Genomic DNA, 11,072 nt, shown 5'->3' with positions numbered 1-11,072 from the left:
CCGCGCCAGGCGGCCGCGGCCACCGCCCCCTCCTCCGCCCCGGGCCTTTATCGGGGCGGCTACGGCAGCTCCGCGGGCCCAAAGCCCAAAGCTCAGCGGCGTGACCCGTGAGCGCCGCGCCCTGATTGGCGCCCGGCGGGCGGGCCGTGCTGTAAGGCGGCCGGCGATTGGCGGGCGGGAGGCCGCGTGCGGGCGCTGCCTGGCTTTGTACACACGCCGGCCCGCTCGGCCCTTTAACAATGGGCGAGGCGGGCGGCGCCGCGTGATGGCGGGGGAGCCCTCGGGACGCCGCGCCGCGCTCAGGTGCCCCGGGCCAGGCCCCGCCGCGGCCGCCAGCCGCGCCGCTGCGTAGGGTGAGTGGCGGCTTCGCCGGGGGGGGGGAGGGGGGAGCGCCGCCGGCCCTCGTCGGGGCGCGATCGCCCTCCCCCCGGGGCCGCGGCCGCCGGGCTCCTCCGCGCCCCGCTCGCCCGGCCGCCCCCCGCGGCGGGAGGGGGCGGCTTAACGAGCCTCACTTGTGCCCCGCATGGCGGCCAGCTGGGCCGGGGGGGGCCCCGCGGCGCGGGCGGCAGCTGATCGCGTTTAACCGGGGGCGAGCGAGGAAGGGGCGAGGGTGGCGCTGCCCGTCCCGTCCCGCCCCGCCCGCGCTCAGCCAGCGCCGCTTCCTCCCCTCTGCCCAGGCCCCGGCTGCCGCGCCGCGCCGCCCCGCCGATGGAGCTGGAGGCGCAGTGGTGGACAGGACAGCTGGCTGCCGACATCCACCAAGCGCTTCGCTACAAGGTAGCCCGGCGCGGCGGCGGCGGCGGGTCGGTCTGCGGGGGGCGGCGGGGAGCCCCGGGGGGGGGGATAAGGAGGGAAGGAGGGAGGGGGGGTGGGGAGGCCGCTGCCGGCCCCGCGCCGCGGGGGGGAGCGGAGGGCTGGCGGCCCCGGCGCCTTTGTGAGGGCTCCCGCGGTCGGAGCCGGCCCTCCGGAGGGGGAGCCGGCGCGGCGGCTTGAGGCGGGCTGGGAAGCGCCTGTGAGGCGGCCGCCGCTGGGCAGGCTCGGCCCGGCGGGGTGTTGGCGGAGTGCGGTTTTCTAAACCTCGGGGAGCTGGGTGTCTTCCCCTCAGTCACTGCCCGGGCTGCTTGTCCTCGGTCGTGACAGTTGTCTGACTGAGCAGAGTGCTCTCTCTCCGCGCTTTAAAAAGGCAAAGGGGTCACGGTGCGCTTGGTTCTTCGGGGGGGGGGGGCACAAGCGGGTCCAGGTTTAAACTCTGCAGAAAGCATTGTGATGCTGCTGTTGCAAAGAAAACCAGCCCCAAACCACCCAACCAAACGCTAGGTGCAGTAAGAATAGTAGAGGGTCTAGGCAATGCTGCTTTGAAGTTGCTTTGACTAACTCAGAGTTGCTCTTTGGGGCCGCTTTCATAATAAAGTAATCGGAATAAATCGGTTTACAGTGACTGAACCTACTAAAAATGTACTTTTGCTGCCTGATAGTACTTGATGAGTGGATTACCTTTCTTGAAGGTGCGATCACTAAAGTAACTAGTACTTGATGAGTGGATTACTTTTCTTGAAGGTGCGATCACTAAAGTAACTTTTTTTTTTTTGGCACGGGCAGGGGGGAACACAAGAGAAGGAGAGGATAATTTATTTACTACCAAAGTTACCATTACTAAGTTAGTGTTGTGAAAGATGAATTCTAAAGCTTAGGAGGTATGGGTAGGGGGGGAGGTTCTTGGTTTGTTTGCATTTTTTTTTCCACTTCAATAGCATGTTTCAGAACTTTCAATTGACCTTAAAACTTTGAAAATTTTGGGTAACTCCATTCCATCTTGATGTTATCATACTGTCCCTCTGGAAATTTAGTCTTACTCAAAATCCTACTTACACACAGTAAAAGGCTGCACAATCTAACTCATAAATTTATTCATGATAACAGAAGACCGCACTGCTGTTCTGCTGTGTACAAGAGGAGGTACTAGCTACTAGGCAGGAGCCTGGGGAACGTTCTTTCTACTAGTCCAAATTTTGTATTCAAAACAGATCATGCCACAGATTTTTCTCATCTGCGGTGTTGGTAGGGCTTTTGTTTTGTGGGGTCCATCCCCATCCCGTCCCCCCGCCAAATCTTGAGACCGCGTGAGGTTTATGTATGCGTAACTAAATGCCTGAGAGCGCACTGTAATCAGTGTCAGTGCAACATCAATCAGATCAGATTAAGTCAGGGTTTAAACATATGCATGCAGCAATGTTGACACAATGCACACCCCATTCCCCTTCCTAAGGTTGCTACCTTCAGCTAGCTGTTAGCGCCCTTCTGAAGGCACCTGCCAGAGATCTGACACCATTGGAACATGCAAACACTTCAGTACAAAGTCTGATTGCTCAGATTGAGCTGTAGCAGGAGGGGGTTGAGTTAAACTATTGGACTTTGCATTGAAGCAGCTGAGGGAGTACTCACACACTCTTGCTGTTTCCCTGCTGGGAGGTACAGACTTTGCAGTAGAGGTAATACAACAGAAATGGTAAAAGCTAGCTAAAGTCACTCTAGCCGATTGCCCAATTGAAAGATGTTAAATTTTAAATTATTATACTAACGTTGTGCAGAACCAAATTATTTCTTAGTTTTTCTGTAATACAACAAATAGATTTTGTTCAGTGAAAAGGGATGCTGAAATGATGGGAACAGAAGGAAGAGGGGAGAAATCCTTTGAAAATTCCAAGATAAATTTGAGAGTATCAGCTATATTAATCTGATACCAATTCAAACTAAATGATGGTTTTAATAAAATTACATGCTGCTGTCCATCTAGGAGCTGAAGCTGCCCTCCTACAAAGGCCAATCTCCCCAGTTACATCTGAGAAGATACTTTGCAGATCTGATTGCCATTGTGAGCAATCGGTTCAGACTCTGTCCTGCTGCACGACATCTAGCTGTGTATCTGTTGGACCTCTTTATGGATCGTTATGACATATCTATACAGCAGCTGCATGTGGTTGCTCTTTCCTGTTTACTTTTAGCAAGTAAGTATGTAGCACCAAACTTTAACTAGAGCAATATAGGTTCTACTGCCAAATACAAGGCGTGTCTTGATGGGATATAGCAGATAGGGGAAACAAAGAGGTTATAAAAGACAGGCAGATTAGTGTGTATCAGTTTGGCCCAGTTGGTAGAGCCTTTCTTTAGACTCTTGTTTTGACTTCTGTTGGCACCTGATGAAACTGAGGGGAGAAAAAACAAACTGCAATTAAAAACTAATATTTATGCTGGGAAACGAATTATTCTAAAGTGAACTTTCAGAGCTGTATTGTAGGAAAAGAAAGACTGTCTTTCTGAGGACATCTCAAAATGGGTACATCCAGTGCTGGAACTGAGAAATTTGCATACCTGTGATAAAGGAAGAAATGAAATAAACCATATGTAGACTGCACTGCACCCTGCTGATGGTGCTGTGTGGTTCTGGAATACTTCAGATTTCATAAATTGCAATGTACTTCAAGCAAACTGAGGCTAACATAAATCCTGTATCATCACATATGAAGTGTAATACTGGTAAAACACATTGGCGAAGGCACAGTAGTCTGAAGACAGAAGTAATTACAAACGCTCATTATGAGCAGTGCTGCTTATGTTGACCTTGGCTAGATTCTTGTGGTGTGTATCCACCTTTCGATATTTGTGGACCCCTCTTAGATGTCCCCAAAGAAATATGGATGTAGTTTGCTGGGATACCTGCTGGCACTTGTTCTTAAACCAAAAGATTTAGAGAAACAGGTCAGTTTCTGCGGATCTGTTTCTCTGAATCTATTTTCATTTTCTCAAATAAGGTATATCACATTGTAGCTCTAGGTCCTCTTCTCAAGAAAACCAGAGCGCTGAGGTTTTGGCTATTTTTGGTATACTGCTTCCTTTCATTGAATCCCCTGTCTCCACCAATACAGCTATTCAGCAGAACAGTTAAACAAGAAAAGGGTTATTTCAGATTCTTCTGGGGGTAAATTTTGACTGGATGCCACCAGCCAGCAATCTTCTCTTGGCAAAGGATGAGGTGCTGAGTATGAAAACCTTGCCTCAGAAACCAGTGTAATCCATTTAGGAAAATGGATTGGCTTTGAACTAATGCCAGATTTTCAAATTAAATTCATGTTCTGAAGAGAATTATAATTTTTTAATTTTTTTTTTTTTTTTAAAATCACCTCTGCCATCTTTCATGACAAGCTGCAAGTAGAGTTCCAAAAGCCTGGTGTACTTGCTCTTGTGAGAAGCAGTGTATGAATTGGTTCAGAAAGCACAAACCAAAATGCTATTTTAAACTTTTGCCCTGTGTGGCTTAAACAAGCAGTTTAATCAGTGGTGCAATAAGTTGAACAAGTCACACTGTGATATATCTGATAAGGTTATAGAAGTAGTAAGAGAAATTATGTGACTCCTGAAGCTTTTATTTCTGTAATGACTAGAGTATGGGAAACAAAAACTAACAGACTGGGACTGGTGTTGGATTAAGTCCTGCATGAGTACCTCCACTGTTGAAAAAAAGCCAACGTTCAGTACTGCAAAACTCTCTAAAAGTGTGCATTTACAACATATTGTGTAGCACTGAATAGAGAGTGTAAGGTGGAAAGAATTTGCAATGAAATTAAAATAGCACAACCATATGGCAAACTGTATGGAAATGTGACACTTGTTTCTCTTATTAATGGGTTTTCTACATACACAATTTTTCTTCAGGCTAAAAACATACAGGCCTGACAAGTTAAAGTCCAAGGAAAGCTGAAGCTACTAGCAGTGTTAAAAGTTGAAGCAGTATATATGGCAGCGTGTGTTTTCAGATGCACAATGCTGAAATCCACTTGTTCGAACTGCTGCAGCAGCTTACCAGCTATCAAATCTAAAACCGTACCTACCATAACAGGCATTAAAAGCAGCCATGTTGGCTAGAGCTCTAGCTATAGTCTACAGAGTTTTAGAAACAAAAAGGGTGTGTGGGGGCGAGAGGGTGATTAAAGCCAAATGCTGTTGTATATGCCAAGTCACATCACAGTGGTATTTCAGTGATGATGGGGACACATTATACAATAATCTGGTGACGAAAACTTGCATGTACAGGGCCAGTGATGTCCTAATACAGCTTCTGCTCTTGGTAACCAGCTTCTCTGTGCCAGGGCAGGAAAACCAAAAGGAAACATGGCACTGCACAATATCCTATACAGTGTTTGACATTATCTGCTGAAATTTAGCCCTTTATAGTACATACCCCTTTTTGTCTTTGATGATATCTTCCATTTGAGCTTTGCATCTGCAGGAAAGTCTCGAGCTTGTTTGACATAGTAGAATTGAAATATGACCAACACAGACATTAGATACAATCTGTTTTATAGTTCACTCGTGCTGAACCTTTTTTTCCCTCCTCTTTCTGTTCACCTGAAGGTAAATTTGAAGAAAAGGAAGACAGTGTTCCCAAACTTGAACAGTTGAACAGCTTGGGTTGTATGACTAACATGAATTTGGTACTAACAAAACAGAATTTGCTTCATATGGAGTTGTTGTTGCTAGAAACATTTCAGTGGAATTTGTGCCTCCCAACTGCTGCTCATTTCATCGACTATTATCTTTCTATTGCTGTCCATGAGACTGATCTTCATGACGGCTGGCCAATGGTTTGCTTAGAGAAGACTAAGTTATATATGGCAAAATATGCTGATTACTTTCTGGAAGTATCACTGCAAGGTGAGTCACATATTTCAGGTAATGAATCCTTTGTTGTCTTGACAGACAATGTCCAACTGAAATGAATCTTTTTCTTATTTCTTCTTTCTAGATCATGCATTTTTAAATTACGCCCCTTCTTTAGTTGCTACTGCATGTGTAGCTTCTTCAAGGATTATCTTGCGTCTCTCACCAACATGGCCTACCCGACTGCATCATCTTACTGCATACTCCTGGGATTTCCTAGCACCGTGTATTGAGCGACTACTAATGTAAGTTAGCAGCAGCAGCTTTTTTTAAAGCCCATTTCTGCATCTGTTGGTATGCTTAATTGCTGTTCGAAAAGAAATTTACTTTCACTGCTAATTTCCATTTTTCTATTCTAAAAATACCTAGGTATTAGGTAATGTTAGGTAGTAACTGTTTTGTTCATTCCAAAAAAAAGAAAGCCTTATCAGATGTAACCTCTTTCCTGTTCCTTCAACAAACAAACCTCAGCCTTGCGTTTCCACTGAACATCTCCTGGCATGCTTTGAGAATCTGTTAAATAGCTTATTCCCAATCTCTGTAGTCAGCTTAGAGAGCAAGCGATAGTGAAGAGTATCGAAGGCATAGGAGCTCCTACTTACTCTGAAGACTGTATGCCTTGGAAGTTCAAGGGATGCTCCAAACAGATTATGGATCAAGCATGCAGACTGTTTGAGTGGCCAACTTTGGGGGGAAGGAAGTGACCAGGAGATTGTATCTATTTTTGCTGTATCCATTTTTGCACTACAGTGGATACAGCTGACACGAGATAAAAATGCCAACAAATGCCACGTGAACCTCTACTGGGATGGGATGTTACACAAGCAGTTCTTTTATTATGAACCTTAAGATCAAAACCTATGCCCACCATAACTGCTTTCCTCCTACAGAAGTTTGCTCTTGCCCAGATCTAACCGCAGTTGTGCTGTGCAGAAGCACAGGAACAGCTGTATCTGGAAGAGTGACATCTTGACATCTTCCTTATAAGTGTGACATTATTACCCCTGATGGCGTCTCTTGGCTTCACTAATGTGTGTAATGAAAGGAGTAGTATCTAAAGCATGCAAGTGCTGTTGCAAAAGTGTTTTCACTATTGCTTTGGAAAACTGATGGGGGTGGGACACATGACACAAAGCCTTTCAGTCATCTTTGCAGTGCCCCATAAAAAGTTAGCAATCTTTGAAGAAAACTGGTGAGGGCTTGAACCCCAACTGTCTTAAAGAGATCTGCCCTGTATAGGCAGTACCAAAAAACTTGGATGATTTTTAGCCCTGACTGAAGTGTGTAGGTGGCACCTGCATAACCTCAGCATACGAGCAAGAAAAAGAGTATGTCTAAATACATTTCAGACAGGTGTAAATCAAAGGGAATTCAGGTGAGCTAAACTGTCTAATTTAAGTAGTAGGTGGGATAGAAAAAAGGTGAGATGAAGAAAAAAAAATGCATTTCCACTCCCCAGAACAGGATCCAATATCAATATACATATGATCTTCAAGTACTGTAATGTAGATCTTTAAAAACCCTCTGATATCATGTCTTTAAAAACCCTATACTCTGTTACCCAATTTAAATGAGGTAGCAGCAGCAAGTAAGTTTAAATTTCAGGTTCTGGTAATCTGGCACTTTATTGCAGTATACTAGCAGACTTTATTGCACTGGTAATTTTAGATACTGCTGTATTATTTGTATTGTACTTGGCTTTTATCTGCATTTGGTATTGCTATGCAATGAAGTGAAATGTTGAAAAGAAACTGTATCCTAAAGAAACAAATTTTAAAACCTTAGATGATTTTAAAAGGTAGGCTAAAACTTTCTCTCTCTTTTTTTTTTTTTTTTTTTTAAAAAAAAAAAGCTTTGGAAGCTTTCAGATAATTGCACCATTTTTTAGAGTGCTCTTAAAAGTTAACCCAAAAGAGTTTAAATTATTTCAACATCTATTTTCATGTACTCTATCTTCTCAATTTGTTTTTAGTGCGCATGATAATGATGTGAAGGAAGCAAACAAGCAAAAAGGACAACATACTCAGTCTGCCCAACATACTGTATTTCAGACCCCAGCTCCAACTCCCCAGCAGGCTAATGCTCAACAGCACATACCACAGTATCTCCAGGCCCATCAATCTTCATTACAGTATCACCATCAGACATCACAGCAGCAAAACTGTCAACAGATATTATCATCTAATCATACAGCATCTTACCCACCTCAGACTTGCCCTGCTGCCTTACAGTCTAGTGTTCAGGCTCGAGGCCATGTACAGACTGGTGCTGCAATGTCACTAGCTGTTCCGCTAGAAGTGAAGCCATGTGTAAGTGTCTCCTACAACCGGAGTTACCAAGTGAATGGACGATATTCCTGTATTACTCCCTGCTTTGAGAGGTGATAAGTACAAAATCGTTTTGTGCTTGCTTGTTTGGGGTGGGAAGTTGTGTTGAGGGGATTTGTTTTGTTTTTTTGTTAAACCTCAAATAAGTTTGAGGGCAACAAATTGAATAAAGAAAGTGTCTTTCCAGAAAAAAGCAACTGGATTGGCAACCAGTAGCGTAGCTCAAATACAGACTGCAAAAAATAAGCACGCAGAACACCCTTTAAAAAGAATGTGTATACCTGGGGGTAATAGGTTCTTAATCTGGTACTCAGAATACCTTGTGCTTCTAACGCACATCTCTGAAATACTAGTTGAAAGAAAAATAGCTGTGGACTAACTACAGACTTACCTTTTAATGAAGGAGATATGCAGTATTATTTTGAAGACATTTATGTCATGCCACCATACAGTATTAACACTTTTTTAAAATTTACTGAAACTTAAGAATCCATTGAATGCCAGACTTCTCCAGATACATGGGGACCACAGGAAGAAACAAATCTCATCTGGCTAACTCCATACTCTTGCCCCTTTTTCAGCACTTGTGTTGGATATTTGCTTTAGGCTAAGGCATTTGAGTTAACTGGTATTTTGGCTAGTTTTTATGTTTTGTACCTCACAGGATAGACACCATGTTTTTACTTCTTTTCTCCTTCCTATCTTTTTTATGTTTAAAGTAACTCTTTCATACTAACTCAGGGAAATTTCTACTCATTACTCTGTGCTGCTGGTTTGTACACTTAATTGGGTATAACTTGAGGGAGGAAGGTAGAGAAGGAAGAGACTATAGCAAGTGGAGTGGCTTTTCTTCAGGGCATCCATATGCAGAGTACCAAAGGGATATGTTGGTGTTCACAGAATGTAGATGTGAACTACTGCCCAGCACTGTGGTATGCAGTAATTGAAGAAAAGAGAAAGTTTCAGCTTTCAGAACTTGTACTGTACCAGAACTACTACAGTGGCTGCGATTCCTCTGTGTACACACACAAACACACATGTATTAAACAACAGAAAGCATCCTCCAATTGTACTGACAGTATCACTCATACAAAAAGTACGTTAAATGCTTATAGAAATCCAGTTCTGTCAGGCTTATAGTGGAGGGAAATTCTCAGGTAATAGTGGGGCAACTTTTTCTTCTACTGTTTGGGTATTCCAGAAGAAAATGCAGAGATTTACTCTTCTAAATGGGTGGATCAAAAATATATTGCAGAGTGAACTGCTTTATCACAATTAAGGTGCTAATTACATAACTTTATGGAATTACACTATCTCCTGTGGAGTGGATAATCTGAGGGTAGAAAGCTACACTCATCCAACTCTTGGATGAAAATGGTGGTAGAGATATTAATGGAGGTTGTTTGTTGTTTTTTTTTTAATACAAGATACCTGACTTTCTCCTGTGGTAGAATATGGGAGGAAGAGGTATGGATGACAGGATTCTTACTACTTTAAAATATCTTTATAGTATGTGAGCTTAAGGCTTTTTTTGTTTATTTGTTCTTTTGCCACCTTCTTCTCCTGTCTTAGCGGCAGCACTTAAAATTGTATACCATCTAATGACACTGAAGTATTGTGAATCTCACAGAGACTGTTTTGAAAGCAGGGGCAATTAAGATACAGTATCAATATTAAGGTGAAGTCTTTATCATAGGAGAGGGGACCTTACCATAATATTCAGAATGGAGGGAGGACAGCTGTGTTCATTTTTTGGGGGGCTCAATGATAACGTGCTACAAAAACCTATTTATTGTTGAGGAGAAGAAATCCTGTTTCTCTTGTTTTGGTTTGGCTTTTTTTTTTTCATAAATCCCAATTTTTTTTGTTGGCTTTTGTAGCATACATGTGCAAGTCAAGAGGGGTAGGAGCGTGAATGAAAGAGACGACCCTCTCTGCTTTATGCTAGAGAATCGGGCATAGTGTGGTCAACTCTTAAGTGCAAATTGGTTTGCTTTTGGTTTTTTTTTCCTTTCTTCTCTTTATCTCTTAATGAATATTTCCCCATGTCTGAGAGCAGTGTTAAGTAGACACTTTCCACCTCATAAGATGCCATGCTTTTTATTCAGCATTGCTACTCATTTAAGAGGGAAGTGGACTTCTTTCTGCTGGTTTCATTTTGTTGCAATGCTATATCCAAGTCCTCAGTGCTCTAACTACCTCTGATGCTATGAATGTACAGTCTTGTAATAGACCATGACTTGAAATAACAGCAGATGCCTGTAGCATTTTTTTCTGTAAAATCTTTAAATCAGCTAACTTGTCATCTTTATTTGTGACACAGCAGTATAGGCTCTTCTTTTTGGGGGTATTAGTAAATTTATCCCATAGGCATTTGATATATAAAAATTTAACTAATACTTAACACTGGAATTATAATGGGCGGGGGGCTTATTCAGTTAGTTAATACTGCAAATTTACATTTAATAGGGTATTTTTTATTTCACAATTTTAAGACATTAGATCAACTGTAAAAAGATCCACTACATGCTGTTTGTTTTTAATTTATTACTTAGTCTGAGTTTTTTCTGACACTACAGTTGCATAATGACTACAGAGAAAATGTACACTGAACAGTTTCAATATATTATTTAAAAGGGCTTTACCAGTGTACATTAAAAATACACTGTTCTTACTATTAGAACCAAAATGTGTTTTTTATGGCATAAATGAGAATGGTGCTCCTAAATGCAAAATGTCCAAACCAATGGAATCTTTGTGAGTGCTATGCATTCAACTTATTTTTAAAAATAAAACTAGTTTTGAGTAAGAAGGCTCCAGTGTGTATTATGCTTCGGGGGGGGGGGGTTAAATATGTAAATGGACCCTAATCTGTCTTACATCATCCCTGTGTATGGGCTGAAGATATAAGGACTTCTTTCTCCCCACCCTTTCTGTGACACTATAATAAGCTTCAGGAACACTCTAACTTCACAATTAAAGAAAAAAAAAGGGGGGGGGAAGGAAATCATGCAGGAAGGGGCTTTAAAA

At 43.0% G+C, this 11,072-nt stretch overlaps 1 protein-coding gene across 1 annotated transcript; it reads left to right on the top strand.

Annotated features, from left to right (window-relative positions):
* Positions 1–222: 222 nt before the first annotated feature.
* Positions 223–10,842, top strand: CCNJ (cyclin J). Its single transcript, XM_075026120.1, has 6 exons — positions 223–353; positions 678–777; positions 2,795–3,005; positions 5,410–5,709; positions 5,801–5,960; positions 7,688–10,842. The coding sequence occupies exons 2-6, from the start codon at positions 709–711 to the stop codon at positions 8,097–8,099; spliced, it is 1,152 nt and encodes a 383-aa protein (XP_074882221.1). The 5' UTR covers positions 223–353; positions 678–708; the 3' UTR covers positions 8,100–10,842.
* The last annotated feature ends 230 nt before the right edge of the window (positions 10,843–11,072 follow it).

The sequence above is a fragment of the Buteo buteo genome, chromosome 4 (genome assembly GCF_964188355.1).
Source record: "Buteo buteo chromosome 4, bButBut1.hap1.1, whole genome shotgun sequence".
In the NCBI taxonomy this organism is placed as follows: domain Eukaryota; kingdom Metazoa; phylum Chordata; class Aves; order Accipitriformes; family Accipitridae; genus Buteo; species Buteo buteo.
Note: the sequence above shows the minus strand (reverse complement) of the source record. Positions and strands in the feature narration are given on the sequence as shown.

What these genes read in the sequence shown, in the direction of transcription:
- CCNJ (XM_075026120.1), top strand. Translation starts at nt 709, where the DNA reads ATGGAGCTGGAGGCGCAGTGGTGGACAGGACAGCTGGCTGCCGACATC. An exon ending in ACCAAGCGCTTCGCTACAAG is followed by an intron (nt 778 to 2,794) that starts GTAGCCCGGCGC and finishes CTGTCCATCTAG; the next exon opens with GAGCTGAAGCTGCCCTCCTA. An exon ending in TTCCTGTTTACTTTTAGCAA is followed by an intron (nt 3,006 to 5,409) that starts GTAAGTATGTAG and finishes GTTCACCTGAAG; the next exon opens with GTAAATTTGAAGAAAAGGAA.